General features: G+C 42.2%; 1 protein-coding gene across 1 annotated transcript in view; it reads left to right on the top strand.

Moving 5' to 3' along the window:
• The window catches only part of ITGBL1 (integrin subunit beta like 1), an 803,636-nt gene that overhangs the window by 376,498 nt on the left and 406,723 nt on the right, over nucleotides 1-20,415 (top strand). The window contains exon 6 of the mRNA XM_053707807.1: nucleotides 20,051-20,191. Coding sequence (XP_053563782.1) covers nucleotides 20,051-20,191 — 141 coding nt within the window. The remainder of the gene's footprint in view (nucleotides 1-20,050; nucleotides 20,192-20,415) is intronic.

The raw sequence follows: 20,415 nt of genomic DNA, 5'->3' as shown, positions 1-20,415 counted from the left end.
AGACTTCTCCCGGCTGGATGAGGATGAATGTCCAATCTTCAAAAACTGTAAGTAGATCTTCGGTGGTTAGTGCTAGGTTTTTTAAGGGTTTATTGGGTGGGTTTTATTTTTAGATTAGGGACTTTGGGCAACGTAAAAGAGCTAAATGCACTTTTGAGGGCAATGCCCATCCAAATGCCCTTTTCAGGACAATGGGGAGCTTAGGTTTTCTAGGTAGTTTTTTTTTGGAGGGTTGGTTGTGTGAGTGGTGGGTTTTACTGTTGGTGGGTTGTTTTATTTTCTTTTTACAGGTAAAAAAGCTGATTTCTTTGGGGCAATGCCCCGCAAAAGGCCCTTTTAAGGGCCATTGGCAGTTTAGTGTAAGCTAGGGGTTTTTTATTTTTGGGGGGAGGGCTTTTTTATTTTGATAGGGCTATTAGATTAGGTATAATTAGTTTAAATATTTGATATTTTTTTTATTTTGTGTAATTTAGTTTTTATTATTTTTTGTAATTTAGATAAATGTATTTTGTTAATTAAATTTTTTTAATTTTAGTGTAATGTTAGGTTTTATTTTACAGGTAAGTTTGCATTTATTTTAACTAGGTAGCTAGTAAATAGTTAATAACTATTTACTAACTAGTCTACCTAGTTAAAATAAATACAAACTTACCTGTAAAATAAAAATAAAATCTAAGATAGCTACAATGTAATTATTAGTTATATTGTAGCTAGCTTAGGGTTTATTTTACAGGTAAGTATTTAGTCTTAAATAGGTATTATTTAGGTAATAATAGTAATTTGTATTTAGTTTTTTTTTAATTATATTAAAGTTAGGGGTGTTAGGGTTAGGGTTAGATTTAGGGTTAGGTTTAGGGGTTAATATATTTATTTAGTGTTAGTGATGTGGTAGGCCAGAGGTTTAGGGGTTAATAATTTTAGTATAGTGGCTGCGGCGACATTGGGGGCAGCAGATTAGGGGTTAATAAGTGTAGGTAGGTGGCGGCAATGTTGGGGCGGGAGATTAGGGGTTAATAAGTTGTAATGTAGGTGTCGGCAATGTCAGGGGCAGCAGATTAGGGGTGTTTAGACTTGGGGTTTATGTTAGGGTGTTAGGTTTAAACATAAATGTTCTTTCCCCATAGGAATCAATGGGGTTGTGTTACTGAGCTTTACGCTCCGTTATTGCAGGTGTTAGGCTTTTTTTAGCCGGCTCTCCCCATTGATGTCTATGGGGAAATCATGCACAAGCAAGTAAAACCAGCTCAAAGCAGCGCTGGTATTTGTGTGCGGTATGGAACTCAACGTATTGCCTGCAAACACAGGTTTTTGGAAAACCTGTAATAGCAGCACTATTAAAGGTGAGCGGTGGAAATAAGTGGAAGTTATTATCGAGCCACTCATAACGCAAAACTCGTAATCTGGCCGCAAAATAATTAATCAAATTTGATAAGACATAAATTGGGAAGTTGTTTAATATGTTGCTCTATCTTAATCATAAAAGAAAAAAAATGGCCTTTATGTCCTGAATACATATTCATTTTGATGGGGCTGCTTCAAAACAATTTTTTTCCTACAAGACATTTATAAGGTAGGTCATTAGTCTTCAGCTTCTACTTTTAGACAGTGTTACTTCAGACATATATTACACTAACTAGATACATTATTTAATGCTAAATTAACAATCTATGAGTCTGAGCTTGTAATACATTTTAAATTATCCAGTTTTGTGATACTATAGTCGTCATTTTAATAAATACACAAAAGTAAATATTTTCCCCATCTTGGCATTTCACTCTGTGCATTTATATTTAGTGATGTTGCGAATAGTTCGCTGGCGAATAGTTCCCGGCAAACATAGCATGTTCGCGTTCGCCACGGACGGTGAACATATGCGATGTTCGATCCGCCCCCTATTCGTCATCATTGAGTAAACTTTGACCCTGTACCTCACAGTCAGAAGACACATTACAGCCAATCAGCAGCAGACCCTCCCTCCCAGACCCTCCTACCTCCTGGACAGCATCCATTTTAGATTCATTCGGAAGCTGCATTGTTAGTGAGAGGAGGGACAGTGTAGCTGCTGCTGATTTAGTAGGGAAATCTATAGCTAGGCTAGTGTATTCAGTGTCCACTACAGTCCTGAAGGACTCATCTGATCTCTGCTGTAAGGAGAGCACCCCAAAAAGCCCTTTTTAGGGCTAGAACATCAGTCTGCTCCTTTTATTTTTCTGTATAATCTAATTGCAGTTGCCTGCCTGCCAGCATGTATGTCAGGCTCACAGTGTATACTGTGCCCAGTTGCCCAGTGCCACCACTCATATCTGGTGTAACAGTAGTGTACATTTAAAAAAAACAACACTTTTTTGACTGTGAAATAATAGCAGACAGCTGCCACTACCCAAGATGGCCGCCAATAAGGCAGATGGAGAGGGTTAGAGAGCTGTTTTGGGGGGGATCAGGGAGGTTGGGGGCTAAGGAGGGATGCTACACCACACCTTTTATTTTAGTACTGGCAGACTTTCTGCCAGTACTTAAGATTGCCGGGACAATTGTGGGGTGGGGGAGGGAAGGGAGCTGTTTGGGAGGGATCAGGGGGTCTGATGTGTCAGGTGGGAGGCTGATATCTACACTAAAGCTAAAATTAACCCTGCAAGCTCCCTACAAACTACCTAATTAACCCCTTCACTGCTAGCCATAATACACGTGTGATGCGCAGCAGCATTTAGCGGCCTTCTAATTACCAGAAAGCAATGTCAAAGTCATATATGTCTGCTATTTCTGAACAAAGGGGATCCCAGAGAAGCATTTACAACCATTTGTGCCATAATTGCACAAGCTGTTTGTAAATAATTTCAATGAGAAACCTAAAATTGCGAAAAAATTTAAATGGGCCTAGGTCAATACTTTGGGTTGTCTACTACACTACACTTAAGCTAAAATTAACTCTACAAGCTGCCTACATGCTCCCTAATTAACCCCTTCACTGCTGGGCATAAAACACATGTGGTGCGCAGTGGCATTTAGCAGCCTTCTAATTACCAAAAAGCAACGCCAAAGCCATATAAGTCTGCTATTTCTGAACAAAGGGGATCCCAGAGAAGCATTTACAACCATTTATGCCATAATTGCATAAGTTGTTTGTAAATAATTTCTGTGAGAAACCTAAAGTTTGTGAAAAAGTGAACAATTTTTTTTTTTATTTGATCGCATGAAATGGTTGCATGAAATATACCAAAATGGGCCTAGATCAATACTTTGGGTTGTCTACTACACTACACTTAAGCTAAAATTAACTCTACAAGCTGCCTACATGCTCCCTAATTAACCCCTTCACTGCTGGGCATAAAACACGTGTGGTGCGCAGTGGCATTTAGCAGCCTTCTAATTACCAAAAAGCAACGCCAAAGCCATATAAGTCTGCTATAATGGCATGTCTGGCACACAGTGTTGGGGCAAGGGTCCATCTGACCACTGATACCTGGTCTGCAAAGCATGGTCAGGGCAGGTATATCACCTACACTGCGCACTGTGAAGCGGGCGTAACCCTTACACTACCTGATCGATACAACATCATACCTGATGTTTTAAAGCACGTTATTCCAAACAATTTAGGAATGTTAGGTGATTTATGCCCTTTATGGATTAAAACCAGACTGTGCATCAACTATGTAATTTTCCATGGGAGTTTTGCCATGGATCCCCCTCCGGCATGCCACAGTCCAGGTGTTAGTCCCCTTGAAACAACTTTTCCATCACTATTGTGGCCAGAAAGAGTCCCTGTGGGTTTTAAAATTCGCCTGCCTATTGAAGTCTATGGCGGCTCGCCCGGTTCGCCCGTTCGCGAACATTTGCGGAAGTTCGCGTTCGCCAATCCAAATTTTTAGGTTCGCGACATCACTATTTATATTATATAGCTTGATGCCAATTTTATAATCCTATTTATTTATGATATAGTTTGAAACTACTACCTCTTTAAAGTTAGTTTAGTACCAGTTTTAATTGCAAACCTTCTGCCATAACAATGAAAGAATACACAATTTATTGGAAGATAAACTACATTGAAAATGTTTCTTCTCCTTTTTTTCCAACCAATGACATCAGTGTTTGGTTTACCAACATACCTATTGAACTGTATTTGATCATTTCTGTAGTTGTGTTTGCTTTTTCTTACCTGCTATTCTTCTCAGTTGTTTATGCAAAGGTTTGTAGAAGTTACTGTACTTCAGAGAGGCATTTTTTGTTTGGTCGATTGGAATAGTTTTGGTTGGATGAACATTCATCTTCCTATTGATTGTTTTTTCTATAACTGATTCATATTAATAGATGTTGCTGTTCTTTTTGGTATCTTCTTCATGTTTTATTGGTAATAATAGCTATATTATCTATTGCTGCTGTAGTGAATAGAAAGGAAAGGTAAACAAAATATGTTTGTTTCCTTAATAAAATCATAATTATAATAAAGCTAGGATCAGCTAAATTATAACATTTATTATTAACAGAAATATGTTTGCCTGTTTTTAAAATATTCTTCTGTTTAATGGTCAAGTTCTTAAAGGGACAGTCTACTTAATTTTTTTTATTGTTTCAAAAAATAGATTACAGCTTTACTACCCATTCCGAAGCTTTGTATAACCAACATTGTTATATTAATACATTAAAACCTTTAAATCTCTGCCTGTTTCTTAGCACCTGTATTTTAGTTCATTTTATTAGCTTTTCACACCCAGACACTGCTAGTTCATGTGTGCCATATGGATAACATTGTACTCACTCCTGTACAGGTATTCATGAGTCAGCACTATTGGGCTAAAATGCAAGTTTGTAAAAAGCACTGAGATAAGGGGACATTCTACAGAGCCTTAGATACAGGTAATCATAAAGCTAAAACCATAATTTATGTAGGAACTTGCCTGATAAATTCATTTATTTCATATTGGCAAGAGTCCAAGAGCTAGTGACGAATGGGATTTACAATCCTACCAGGATGGGCAAAGTTTCCCAAACCTCAAAATGCCTATAAATACACCCCTCACCACACCCACAATTCAGTTTAACGAATAGCCAAGTAGTGGGGTGATTAAAGGAGTAAAAAGCATCAACAAAGAAATTTTGAAATAATTGTGCTTTATACAAAAAAATCATAACCACCATAAAAAAGAGGTGGGCCTCATGGACTTTTGCCAATATGAAAGAAATGAATTTATCAGGCAAGTTCCTACATAAATTATGTTTTCTTTCATGTCATTTTCAAGAGTCCATGAGCTAGTGACGTATGGGATAGCAATACCCAAGAAGTGGAACTCCACGCAAGAGTCACTAGAGAGGGAGGGACAAAATAAAAACAGCCATTTCGCTGAAAAAAATTAATCCACAACCCAACTATAAGTTTATTCTCATAAATAAAAGAAAAAACTTAAATCATAAGCAGAAGAATCAAACTGAAACAGCTGCCTGAAGAACTTTGCTACCAAAAACTGCTTCTGAAGAAGCAAATACATCAAAATGGTAGAATTTAGTAAATGTATGCAAAGAAGACCAAGTTGCTGCTTTGCAAATCTGATTAACTGACTGAAGCTTCATTCTTAAAAGCCCAAGAAGTGGAAACTGATCTAGTAGAATGAGCTGTAATTCTCTGAGGTGGGGCTTTACCTGACTCCAAATAAGCTTGATGAATCAAAAGCTTTAACCACAATGCCAAAGAAACGGCAGAAGCCTTCTGACCTTTCCTGGAACCAGAAAAGATAACAGACTAGAAGTCTTCCTGAAATCTTTAGTAGCTTCAGCATAATATTTCAGAGCTCTCACCACATCCAAAGAATGTAAAGATCTCTCCAAAGAATTCTTAGGATTAGGACACAAAGAAGGGACAACAATTTCTCTATTAATGTTGTTAGAATTCACAACCTTAGGTAAAAATTAAAATGAAGTCCGCACAACTGCCTTATCCTGAGGAAAAAACAGAAAAGGAAATTCACAAGAGAGAGCAGATAATTTAGAAACTCTTCTAGCAGAAGAGATGGCCAAAAGGAACAACACTTTCCAAGAAAGTAGTTTAATGTCCAAAGAATGCATAGGCTCAAATGGAGGAGCCTGTAAAGCCTTCAAAACCAAATTAAGACTCCAAGGAGGAGAGATTGATTTAATGACAGGCTTGATACGAACCAAAGCCTGTACAAAAAGTGAATTTCAGGAAGTTTAGCAATTTTTCTGTGGAATAAAACAGAATGAGCAGAGATTTGTCCTTTCAAGGAACTTGCAGACAAACCTTTATCCAAACCATCCTGAAGAAACTGTAAAATTCTAGGAATTCTAAAAGAATGCCTAAAGAAATTATGAAAGGAACACAATGAAATGTAAGTCTTCCAAACTCGATAATAAATCTTCCTAGAAACAGATTTATGAGCCTGTAACATAAAATTAATCACTGAATCAGAGAAACCTCTATGACTAAGCACTAGGCATTCAATTTCTATACATTCAAATTTAATTATTTGAGATCCTGATGGAAAAACAGACCTTGAGACAGAAGGTCCAGTCTTAATGGAAGTGGCCAAAGTTGGCAACTGGACATCTGAACAGGATCCGCATACCAAAACCTGTGAGGCCATGCTGGAGCCACCAACAACACAAATGATTGTTCCAATATGATTTTGGAGATCACTCTTGGAAAAAGAACTAGAGGCAGGAAAATATAAGCAGGTTGATAACACCAAGGAAGTGTCAACGCATCCACTGCTTCCACCTGAGGATCCCTGGACCTGGACAGCTACCTGGGAAGTTTCTTGTTTAGATGAGATGCCATCAAATCTATTTCTGGAAGACTCCACATCTGAACAATTTGAGAAAACACATCTGGGTAGAGAGACCACTCTCCCGGATGTAAAGTCTGACGACTGAGATAATCCACTTCCCAATTGTCTATACCTGGGATATGAACCACAGAAATTAGACAGGAGCTGGATTCCACCCAAACAAGTATCCAAGATACTTCTTTCATAGCTTGAGGACTGTGAGTCCCACCCTGATGATTGACATATGCCACAGTTGTGATATTGTCTGTCTGAAAACAAATGAACGGTTCTCTCTTCAATAGAGGCCAAAGCTGAAGAGCCCTGAGAATTGCACGGAGTTCCAAAATATTTATTGGTAATCTCGCCTCTTGAGATTTCCAAACTCCTTGTCCTGTCATAGATCCCCAAACAGCTCCCCAACCTGAAAGACTCGCATCTGTTGTGATCACAGTCCAGGTTGGACGAACGAAAGAAGCCCCTAGAACAATAAGATGGTGATCTAACCACCAAGTCAGAGATAGTCGAACATTGGGATTTAAGGATATTAATTGTGATATCCTTGTATTATCCCTGCACCACTGGTTCAGCATACAAAGCTGGAGAGGTCTCATATGAAAATGAGCAAAGGGGATCGCGTCCGATGCTGCAGTTATGAGACCTAAAACTTCCATGCACATAGCTACTGAAGGGAATGACTGAGACTGAAGGTTCTAACAGGCTGCAACCAATTTCAAATGTCTCTTGTCCGTTAGAGACAAAGTCATGGACACTGAATCTATCTGGAAACCTAAAAAGGTTACCCTTGTCTGAGAAATCAAATAACTTTTTGGTAAATTGATCCTCCCATGTTTTTGAAGTAACAACACTAGTTGATTCGTGTGAGATTCTGCAGAACGTAAAGACTGCACAAGTACCAAGATATTGTCCAAATAAGGAAACACCGCAATACCCCGCTCTCTGATTACAGTGATTATGGCACCGAGAATATTTGAAAAGATTCTTGGAGCTGTCGCTAGGCCAAAAGGAAGAGCAACAAATTGGATCTGTATGAATCGGAATATGAAGATATGCATCCTGAAAGTCTATTGTGGACATATAATGCCCTTGCAGAATAGTCCTTATAGTCACCATTTTGAAAGTTGGTACTCTTACATATCGTTTCAACATTTTTAGATCCAAAACTGGTCTGAATGAATTTTCGTCTCTTTGGGACAATGAATAGATTTGAATAAAACCCCAGACCCTGTTCCTGAAACGGAACTGTCATGATTACCCCTGATAACTCCAGGTCTAAAACACACTTCAGGAAAGCCTGAGCCTTTACTGGGTTTGCAGGGATGCATGAGAGAAAAAATCTTCTCACAGGTGGTCTTACTCTGAATCCTATTCTGTACCCCTGAGAGACATTACTCTGAATCCATTGATTTTGGACCAAATTGGTCCAAACATCTTTGAAAAATCTTAAACTGCCCCCTACCAGCTGAGCTGGAATGAGGGCCGCACCTTCATGTGGACTTGGGGGCTGGCTTTGATCTCTTAAATGGCTTGGATTTATTCCAATTCAAGGAAGGCTTCCAATTGGAAACAGATTCCTTGGGGGAGGGATTAGGTTTCTGTTCTTTATTTTGTCGAAAGGAACAAAAACGGTTAGAAGCTTTAGATTTACCCTTAGGTCTTTTATCCTGAGGCAAAAAAAAACTCCCTTCCCCCCAATTATTGAATCTAACTGAGAACCAAATAACTTATTACCTTGGAAAGAAAGAGATAGCAATCTGGACTTAGAAGTCATGTCAGCATTCCAAGATTTAAGCCACAAAGCTCTTCTAGCTAAAATAGCTAAAGACATAGATTTAACATCAATTTTAATGATATCAAAAATGGCATCACAAATAAAATTATTAGCATGTTGAATCAAGTTAACAATGCTAGACAAATCATGATCCAATACTTGTTGCGCTAAAGTTCCAACCAAAAAGTTGAAGCAGCTGCAACATCAGTCAAAGAAATTGCAGGCCTGAGAAGATGACCTGAATATAAATAGGCTTTCCTTAGATAAGATTCAAGTTTCCTATCTAAAGGATCTTTAAAAGAAGTACTATCTTCTTTAGGAATAGTAGTACGTTTAGCAAGAGTAGAGATAGCCCCATCAACTTTGCATATTTTTTCCCAAAACTCGAAAGTAACTGCTGGCAAAGGATATAATTTTTTTAACCTTGAAGAAGGAATAAAAGAAGTACCAGGCCTATTCCATTCCTTAGAAATCATATCAGAAATAGCATCAGGAACTGAAAAAACCTCTGGAATAACCACAGGAGGTTTATAAACAGAATTTAAATGTTTACTAGTTTTAATATCAAGAGGACTAATTTCCTCCATATCCAATGTAATCAACACTTTATTTAACAAAGAACGAATATACTCCTTTTTAAATAAATAAGAAGATTTGTCAGTGTCAATATCTGAGGCAGGATCTTCTGAAAGAGATAGATCCCCATCAGAGAAGGATAATTCAGCATGTTGCCGGTCATTTGAAATTTCATCAACTTTATGAGAAGTTTTAAAAGACCTTTTACGTTTATTAGAAGGCAGGATGGCAGACAAAGCCTTCTGAATAGAATCATAAATAAATTATTTTAAATCTACAGGTATATCTTGTGCATTAAATTTTGAGGACAGCAACAGGTAATTAACTACTACTGATGGATACATTCTCTGTATGTAAAAGTTTATCATGCCAACTATTACAAACCACAGCATGAGATATAACCTCCACAAGTTTACAACAAATGCACTTAGCTTTGGTAGAACTGTTATCAGGCAACATGATTCCAACAGTGATTTCTGAGACAGGATCAGATTGAGACATCTTGCAAATGTAAGAGAAAAAAACAACATATATGGCAGTTTCAGGAATAGGAAAAAATGCAAACAGCATAGCCCTCTAAAAGAGAAAAAAGGCAAGTGGCATATAGGAATGGGGTCTTAAATAATGAAAATATTTGGCACCAAGTATGATGCACAACAAACAGAAAAATATTTTTTGGCACCAAAAACGTCCGGAAATGACACACTCACTTCACAGATGACGCAAACTTAGTCAACGCCGGAAATTAAGAATTTGCAAACGTAACTTCGCGCCAAAAAAATCTCGCGCCAAAAATGACGCAATAAACTTTGGCATTTTGCACCCTTGCGAGCCAAATTCTGCCCGCAAATTTAAAAGACAGTCAATTTGAAAAAGAGACTATACCCCAGGTAAGAAATATTTTTTTCCTAAAAAAAGCATTTCCCAGATATGAAACTGACAGTCTGCAAAAGTAAATATACTGAAAACCTGAATCATGGGAAATATAAGTACAATACATATATTTAGAGATTTATATTAATACATAAAGTGCCAAACCATAGCTGAGAGTGTCTTAAGTAATGAAAACATACTTACCAAAAGACACCCATCCACATATAGCAGATAGCTGAAATGGTTATCAGTAGAGGTAATGGAATATGAGAGTATATCGTCGATCTGAAAAGGGAGGTAGGAGATGAATCTCTACGACCGATAACAGAGAACCTATGAAATAGATCTCCCGTGAGGAAACCATTGCATTCAATAGGTAATAATCCCTTCACATCCTTCTGACATTCACTGTACTTTGAGAGGAATTGGGCTTCAAAATGATGAGAAGCGCAAATCAACGTAGAAATCTTAGCACACACTTACTTCACCACCTCCATAGGAGGCAAAGTTTGTAAAACTGAATTGTGGGTGTGGTGAGGGATGTATTTATAGGCATTTTGAGGTTTGGGAAACTTTGCCCCTCCTGGTAGGAATGTATATCCCATACGTCATTAGCTCATGAACTCTTGCCAATTACATGAAAGAAAAGGATATTAAATAACAGTGTTGGTTATGCAAAACTGGGGAATATGTAATAAAGGGATTATCTATCTTTTTAAACAATTTTCAAGTAGACTGTCCATAGAGAAAGCTAGATGACAACATTATGGCATCCATTAATCAATGGAGATTGAAACTTATTTCTTCAATATTTAAACAACTAAAATTATTTTAAAACTTTCATCTGAATGGTATTCACAGCCAGCTGATATATGCTTTTATATATGCTTTGAATACATCCTTATGTCTAGCATTTATTAGGGTTGCGCTCACTATATATATATATATATATATATATATATATATATATATATATAATAAGTTCTATCGCATTTTGCACTCAAACTTTTTACGCAACTTAAAAGCTTGCGTAAAGAGTTTGGGCTGAGAAAAAAGTTGCACTAAACACAATAAAAAGGTTTTCCACCTACAGTATCCACCCCTACACTATTGACCCCTAAACCTCAACACCCCCCCATTGCAATAAACTCCCTACACTATTAACTTCTATACCACCACACACCCTACCACTGTAAACTCCCTACACTACAACAACAACTAACATTCCAAGACCCCTATCCTAAGAACCCCTAAGTTACAACAAATAAACACTAGCATTACCGAAAAAAACCCAACCAGTACAAGCTTTATCCTAAAAGTAAAGTCCCCTTAAAAAAGTCCCCCCCCCAAAAAAAAAACAATACTAAAACCCACTCTAAAAATTGCCCTGAAAAGGGCATTTGTCGGGCAATGCCCTAGGTGAAGTAATAATATACTAAAATCAAAGTAACCCCCCAAAAAACACTATCCTACAAATTGCCATGAGAAGGGCATTTGTCAGTCATTGCCCTGAAGGTAGTCGTAGCTCTTTTGATTTAAAAAAAAATCCTAATATAAAACCCTATGCTAAAAAAAATCCCTGAAAAGGACATCAGTGATTAAGCTTTATTGTAAAATAAATAAATAAATAAATAAAAAAAATATTCTAAAAAAACCAAACCAAAAAAAAACAACAGCTAAATACCAAAAGTTGGTACTCACCAACTTGAATCTGGCTCCTTAGGGGGCAGCGACGGTTCCACAAAGGCGCTCCTCTGGGGCTGTCTTCTTCTTCAATCCGATGTGTCTTCTTACATCTTCCACATGATCCTCCTTCATGCTGTCACCACAGCACACAATAGATTAAATGTGAGGTTTTTTTAATATGTTTATTTTATTGTTACAAAAGAGCCTAATCACTGATGCCCTGTGATGGATTACTGGCTACCCTGACTGGGTATCTCCGCCAAAGGATCCTGCCAACACCTGGAACCTGCTGCAGAAGAGTGATTATACCAATTCCCCCAGACTGGCATTCAGGTGAAACAAGAAGTACCATTTATTGGGAAAAACACACAACATTTATACAAAAACTGATCTTCATAAGAGCCTTATCAGTTCCCCAAATCTCCCGCCATTCCCGCCCCACCAGACAGGCTGGTGCCTCCATAATGTCCAATGGCCCCCAGTGTCCAGCGGTACAGGGAGGCATTCAGGGTGATCCCGGGGGAGTGGTGGCACTTCCAGGGTGTAATTGGAAAGCCCTTGGCCCCCAGGTACTTTAGTCCAAAAAGCGCCTTGATCCATGACTGGGGGTCGGAGTTAGGGCTACCCAGCGTTCACCGGGAAGACCTCTGGGAAATGGGTATTAAGGGGAGGTCCAAAACCCCCGGTTCCTAAGAGGGCTCACCCCTGGAAATCACTCCACCTCTAGTCCTCCCTGAGAGGTATCAATCCCCAAAAGAGCGGAGCTCTAGAACAAGGGGCTGCTGGAGCAACCTGAGGTAAAGGGGACTGGGAATCCGAGCTGCTGTGGCTGGCAGTTCCATAGAGCTGGCCAGCCAAAGGGCGGTCTGCTGAGTAGGGCTCGGAAACCTTGGTTCCCTATGGAGCTCACCTCTGGCAATTGGCTCACATCTTTCCATCCCCACGGGGTATCAGTCTCCAAAAGAGTGGAGCTCTGGGGCAAGGGGCCTCTGAAGCGGCCGGAGGTAAAGATCTCCAGAGAATGCTGGGTGCAGCGGCCGGCCGGTAGATCAAGGGGCCTGGCTGGCCGGAGAGAGATAGGTTGGTCAGAGACCAGCTCTTTCAAGATTAGGTTCACACACAAATTCTTACCAAGGGAAAGGTCTAGGGGATCGTGGTTGCTCTGAGGAGCCCCAAACCGCCAAGAAACGAGAGGGGTGAGGTAGTAGGGGGGTAGGGGTTTAACCCTTGCAGGACGGTATCCATGAAAGCTCCCCTCTTCCAGTTCGGCAGACCCGGCTAGATCCACACACGGGTTGGCCTGGGGCTGTCCGAGGAGCTTATGCCACTTCGGTCTGCCGAGAAAGTCCATCAGCATTTTCATTGCTTTTTCCCAGCTTGTACTGAATGTCAAAGCTAAAGGGGTTAAACTCCACTGCAGCAATCTTCCCTTGTCCACAGAAACTCTGTTAAGCCATACAAGAGGGTTGCGGTCTGTGAGGATAGTGAAAGGTCTCCCATAGGGTTAGGCCTGCAGTTTCTTCAGGGCACATACCAGGGCCAGACACTCCTCCACCGCCACGTAGCCTACCTCTCTGGGCAACAGCTTCTTACTGATGTAGGCTACGGGGTGGTCTTGTCCTTCTTCATCCACCTGACTTAACACTTCTCCCAACCAGAACATGGAGGCAACTGTGTGGACAAAAAAAGTTGGGTAGGAGCGGCCAGGACAGGAGCATAGATTAAGGCAGACTTAAGGCTCTGGAAGGCAGTTTCACATTCTGGGGGCCACAGGACCTGTCGGGGAAGTCGTTTACGGGTCAGGTCGTTCAGGGGTTTGGCGAGATCACTGTAATTAGGGTCAAATTTCCGGTAGTACCCTGCGGTTCCTAGGAAAGCCAGGACTTGGGTTTTGGTCTTGGGAGTGGGCCAGTTTGCCACTGCCTCAACCTTAGCTGGCTCTGGCCACTGCTTTCCACAGCCCACTCGGCGGCCCAGGTACTGGACCTCCGAGCTCCCTATGGTGCATTTGTCAGGCTTCAAGGTTAGCCCGGCAGCTCTGAGGCAGTCTAGAATGACTACTAAGTGGACCAAATAGTCCTCACAGGTGTCGCTATAGATGGCGATGTCATCCAGGTATGCACAGGCATAGTCCTGGAGGCCGTCCAGAAGGTGATCCACCATCCTTTGGAAGGTGACTGGAGCATTCCTCATCCCAAACGACATGACCTTGAACTGGTAGAGGCTGAAGGGGGTGATAAAGGCGGACTTGGGGACAGACTCAGGGTCTAAGAGGATCTGCTAGTATCCCTTTCAGAGGTCGAAGGTGTTTAGGAAGTGGCCGCAGGCGATTCTGTCTAATAGGTCATTGACTCAGGGCATTGGGTAGTCGTCAGTTGTGGTTCTGTCATAGAGCTTATGGTAGTTGATGCAGAACCAGGTAGTACCATCCTTCTTGGGTACCAGCACCACCGGGGAGGCCCAGGGGCACCTAGGTCCAACATTCCCCTGAACTTGTGGTGCATACTGTCCCTGAGTGCCTCTGGGACCCTGTAGGCTGCCTGTCATATGAGGGCCTGTCCCAAGGGTCTCCACTTGGTGTATGGCTGCTGTGGTGTACCCAGGGACAGTAGAGAACATATCTCGTCTGCCGTCAAGAAGTTGCCTGACTTGCTCTCTCTGTCCAGTCCCTAACCTCTTGTCTAGGGGTATGTCAGCTACTCCTTGGGGGTCTCACTTTGCCTGGGGAGCTTGGCCATGGGAAGACTCTCAGAGTCCTCCCCAGCCAGAGCACAGATAACTGCCACATCCTTGGTCCTTTCTAGGTATGCCTTTAACATGTTGACATGAAAGGTCCGGTAGACTCGGTCATCTGAACATTTGGCTACCAGGTAGGTGATGTCATTCAGCTGTTCCACCACCCAGTAGGGTCCCTGCCAGGAGGCCTGTAGCTTGTTTGTTTTGACAGGCTTCAGAGCTAGGACCTTCTGCCTTACTGTCAAGGTCAAAGTATGAGCATTTCAGTCGTACCATCATTTCTGTTTTCTTTGGGCGACCTGAAGGTTCCCTTGCACCCAGTCGGTGAGGTCCTTCAGTCGGTCCCTGAGTTGGAGGACCTACTCCCCAATGGATGGTCCTTCCTCTTCTGTGGCCCCCTCCCAATGGGCTCTCACTAGGTGTAGGGGTCCCCTTATCTTCCGGCCATACACTAATTCAAATGGGGAGAAACCGGTGGATTCCTGGGGCACCTCTCTGTATGCAAAGAGGAGGTGTGGCAGAACCCTCTCCCAGTCCTTGTGAGTGGATGAGAATAGGCTAAGCAACTGCTTTAAGGTCCCGTTAAACTGCTCACATCGCGAATTAGTCTGAGGGTGATTTGGAGCACTGTGCAGGGGTTTGATCCCGAATAGCCTCCACAACTGCTGGGTGATCTTTGCAGTAAACTGGGCTCCCTGGTCGGAGATCACTTCCTGGGGGAAGCCTACCCTGGTGAATATCCTGAGCATTGCATCTGCAACTGTCTTTGCTGGGATATTGGCCAGGGGTATTGCCTCTGGGTATCAGGTGGCATAGTCAACCACTGTAAGTATATACTTCTTACCAGTGGGGCTAGTTATATCTACTGCCACTCTACTGAAGGGCTCGTCAATAATGGTAATGGGATGCAGGGGAGCTTTAGTGTGATCTCCGGTCTTCCCTACCTTCTGACATACTGGGGAAGTTTAACAGTAGTCCTTAATGTCTGCTGTAATCCCTGGCCAAAAGAAGGTCTGGATCAGGTGGTGGTGGGTCCTGCATTTTCCTAAATGTTCTGCTAGGGGAATATCATGCCCTATCCACAGTAGGTCAGACCGAAACTTCTTCGGCACAACCAGCTGAGAAACTTCTTCGGCACAACCAGCTGACATTTGGGCACCAGCCCTTTTCCCCTCTTGGAGATCCAGGACAGGAGCCCTCTCTCCCACTGGAAATGTTCCTCCCCGGGTCCTTGGGGGTCAGTACCTACTTAGTCTCGGTAAGGCGCTAAGTCGGTCGCTCAAGGTCTCCTGGGAAAAATCAGAGGGAGCCCCCAGGAGGGTTGGTCAGGGGGTAGGGTTGGGGTTGGAGTTGGAGCGGAAGGTTGGGGCAAAGTAGTAGTCAGGGTAGAATGTCCGGGTTATGTATGAGTCAGGGCAGAATGTGTCACCTGTGTCCCCAGATCTGGTGCAGTGGCAGGTATCTGGGGAGTTATTCCCCACAAAGGCTGAGGCAAGGTGGCCGAGGTCATTCCCCAACAAGACCTCGGCAGGTAGCTGTTTCATGATGGCCACCTCCACATCACGGAAGCCGGCTCCCCAGTTCAGGTGCATCCAGGCTGTGGGGATCTCCAATATGGGGGCCAGGTGGGGTTGGATCAGGGAGACTGTGGCTCCAGTGTCCCTTAATCCCTGGGCCCCCTGCCCAATGACCCAGGCATCCTGTCGATGGTGCTGGCAGTTATCTTTGGTCACAAAGCTAACTTCATGTAGGATGCCAAGTTCTTCATCTTTCCAGTTGGCATAGTTTGCAGGACCCACTGCATACAGGCAGTGGGCAGCGGCTGGGTAGGTCCTGGCAGGGGTGCTCACCCACTGGGCCGGTCAGGGGCTCCTAGGCTGCTGTGCTGGGGGTTTCTTGGCCATGCCAGACAGTAACATCGGATGTGGCTGGGTTGCCCACACCCATAGCACCCCGGTGATTGCTGGCCCCGGCCAGGGAAACAGGGGCCGTTAGGCCTGGGGTTGCCAAGGAGCTGCTGGGAGACAAGCCGGGGTTGAAGTGGAGCGGGTTGCTGGCTGGGGTTCTGGCGCAGCCTGGCACCAGTCATCCACATACTGATCTGCCAAGGTAGTGGCTTGGTCTGCTGTCATGGGTCTCTTGTCTTTCACCCAGTCCCGTATCTCTGCCGGGTGCGGTTGTAAAATATTTTTAGTAAGATGCTTAATCTTAGGTGGTTATGCGGCAGCCAGTGACCCAGGAATCCAAGTCCCAGGCTAACCGGTGAGCTCACTCTGTGTATGGCTCTCCCTCTTGTCTTTGCAGCTCTCGAAACTTTAGTTGGTGCCCCTCCGCATCGAGTCCATAGCGAGCAAGGATGCGCTCTTTCACCCAGTCATAGTTGGCTTGATCTTCAGAGGGAATAGTATGAAAAGCCTCCAGGGCCCTACCGGATAGCTTCCCGATCAGGATGGTAGCCCTGTCTGTAGTGGCAACTCCCTGCAACCTGCACTGGGTTTCAAACAGCTGGAGGAAGCGGTCAATACCCTCTCCCTCCTCTTCCTTGAAGGCCCGAAAATGCCTCATGAGGTAACTTATTTGGCCGAGGAGATGGGTCCAAGGGATATGGCAACGTTCCCCCATTGACTTCTGGAGCTCAATCAGATAGACCCTGCGTCAGCAACTACCTGAGTAATAATCTCCTCAGGTGGGTTAGGTCCATAGAGGGCCAGCCACAACTGGACCTGCCTCTCAATGTCAAACATTGTGGTCCCCTGGGAGGAGGCCCCACTGCTCCATTCTCCCTCTTGGCTACCACAGGCCTTACTAGCAGATGCACTAGCCTGATTGTCCTCCATCACCTCCTTCGATGATCACTGCCTTAGACTTGTTCCCAGCATTTTTCCCTCGGGCCTCCAGCAGGCTATTTAGTTCTTTCTTCCGGAGCCTCTCATACCGCTTCATCCGATTATGTTTTCAGGTGGTGGTTTGGACATTCCAGGTAGATGGAAGCATCCCACTGCTGCCACCAATGTGACAGATTACCGGCTACCCCAACTGGGTAGCTCCACCAAAGGATCCTTCCAAAACCTGGAACCTGCCACTATGTAGCAGAGAAGAGTGATTATAGCAGTTCTTTCCCAAATAACTAGACAGACAAGCAATCAGGTGAAACAAGAAGTACCCTTTAATGGGAAAAACACACAACATTTATACAAAAACTGATCTTGAAAAGAGCCTTATCAGTTCCCCAAATCTCCCTCCATTCCTCCCTCACCAGACAGGCTGGCGCCTTCATAATGTTCAATGGCCCCCAGTGTCCAGTGGTACAGGGAGGGTGCATTCGGGGTGATCCCGGGGGAGCGGTGGCACTTCCAGGGTGTTGTCGGAAATACCTTGGCCCCAAATTACTTCAGTTCAAAAAGCACCTTGATCCATGACTGGGGGTCAGAGTTATGGGCTACCCAGTGTACACCGGGAAGACCTCTTGGAAATGGGTATTGAGGGGGGTTTGAAACCCCCTCACCCCTGGAAACCACCCCACCTCTAGTCCTTCCTGAGAGGTATCAATCCCCAAAAGAGCGGAACTCTAGAACAAGGGGTCGCTGGAGCTGCTGTGGCCCAGCCGAAGGGCAGTCTGCTAAGTAGGGCTCGGAAACCCTGGTTCCCTATGGAGCTCACCTCCGGCAATTGGCCCACACCTTACGCTCCCCACAGAATACCAGTCCCCAAAAAAGCAGAGCTCTGGGGCAAGGGGTCTCTGAAGCAGCCGGAGGTAAAGATCTCCTTAGAATGCTGGGTGCGGTGGCTGGCTGGTAGATTCAGGGGCCCAGCCAGCCAGAGAGGGATAGGTCGGTCACAGACCAGCTCTTTCACACACAAATTCTCACAAAAGGAAAGGTCTGGTGGATCGCTGTTGCTCTGAGGAGCCCAAAACCGCCAAAAATCGAGATGGGGTGAGGCAGTAGGGGGTAGGGGTTTAACTCTTGCAGCCCGGTATCCGTGACATGCCCTTTTCAAGGCATTTTTTTAAGATTGTGTTTTTTTTTTAACTCTTTTTTTTTTTAGTATAGGGTTTTAATTTTTTTTGCAAAAGATCTTAATCACTGATGCCCTTTTTACAATAGTTTTTTTTAAGTACACTATAAGGTTTTTTTGGTTTTTTTTCAGGGCATTTGTTTAAGATAGGGTTTTTAGATTAGGATTTTATGGCAAGACAGGATGCTTCATATTTTGCATTTTATCTTTACTGACTTCCAAAACAGCAGCAAAGAAAATAAAAAAACAACCAATCAGCAGAGAGCATAAATTATAACCACATAGCTACAGAAAATAATTTCCTCTTTTCTTTGCTGCCTTCCAGATAGCAGACAATGTGTTTGACTTTGCAAACTTTCTCTCTAAAATAAATTGTGCCAAACTTTCTTGCCACATCTGATTGTTTGTCTCTTTCATTGGGATTTTCTCCTTAATATTTGTTATATTTAATTTTATAAATACCATACTTGAATGGTGTTAATATTTACTTATTTTACATATTCATCTCATTTTCATTAATAATTTTTTTTTTTATCCCTATGATAATAAATATCTTTACAATGCCAGTGTTATAGTGTTCCTGCAGCGGTGGTGCTTCTAAATTTCTGTGCTGCACGTGGGTGTTCTTGCTTATTGGTGTTCTTTCCGTACGACTTGGGCCTTCAGTAGGCGGCCGCACAGGATCTCCTTTGTCCTTTCCGGGATCATGTGTATTTTTTAAAGATAGTTTTTGAGCAAAAGAGGTTTGATCAGTTCAGGGCAAAGGCGATTTTTAGTATATGATTTTTTTATGCAAAAGAGTTGATTACTTCACCTAGTTCTAATATAGGTTTTTTTTTTTTGTGTGGGGGGGGGTTATTTTAAAGGGGACTATAGTTTTAGGATAGGGCTTGTACTGAATGTTTATTTTTTATTTTTTTAGTAATGCTAATGTTTTTCTATTTTTTGTAACTTAGGTTAAGGTTATTGGGGAAGTTAGCTGTTAGGGGGTATATTGCAATGAGAGGTTGTGATGGATGGTTAGGGCATTATTAGGTTAAGGGGTAGTTTGCAATGGGGGAATATGCCCGTTAGGGGATAGTTTATATATATATATATATATATATATATATATATATATATATATATATATATATATATATATATAATTTTAAACTTTTCAATATGGGAAGTAAGTGGTTTTTGGTATAAAGTAAATTTGATATATCTTTATTTTAAGCTGTAAAACAAAATCATTTTTGAGTATAGTGTTTAGACTGAGCATACTGCTTTTTACACCAACTGTTTTGTGATTCCACAATCTGTTAGCTAACGCTTTATTATCCATACTTGTTTACTTTGGCCCACATTTGTCTTTCTTATCTTGGTAAATTTCTTAGAGACAGCAAAATATATAATCCCTTTTTCACACGAGGAATTTTGAGTTTACTGGCAGACTGCTACAGTAATCTGTGTCTTTAGAGATTTCGCAGGATTTATCTCTTTAGCATTTAAGGGCAACAAAATGTTTCCAAGTTCAGATATAGTTCATGCATAAGCATCACATGCCACCTGTTTTCATTTAAAAATTAACCTTGTCATTGTTTTTCTATTTTCTAAGGAACATGTGTGTGCGGTGAGTGCACATGTCATGATGTAGACCCAACGGGCGACTGGGGAGATATTCACGGTGACACCTGTGAATGCGATGAAAGGAACTGCAAAGCGGTATATGACAGATATTCTGATGACTTCTGTTCTGGTAAGAAATATTTACAAAGCTATGACCAAATTAGTTTGCTCTTAAATGGTCACTCTTTTCTTTTAAAGGGATATGAAACACAATTGTTTTCTTTCATGACTCAGACAGAGCAAGTGGTTTTAAACATCTTTTTAATTGACATCTATTATCAAATTTGCTTTGTTCTCTTGGTAATCTTTGTTGCAATAGCTGCAATGCACTACTGGGATTTAGCTGAACACATC

The sequence above is a fragment of the Bombina bombina genome, chromosome 3 (genome assembly GCF_027579735.1).
Source record: "Bombina bombina isolate aBomBom1 chromosome 3, aBomBom1.pri, whole genome shotgun sequence".
Lineage (NCBI taxonomy): Eukaryota > Metazoa > Chordata > Amphibia > Anura > Bombinatoridae > Bombina > Bombina bombina.
The sequence above is the reverse complement of the archived record's forward strand: the minus strand, read 5'-3'. Positions and strand labels throughout refer to the sequence as shown.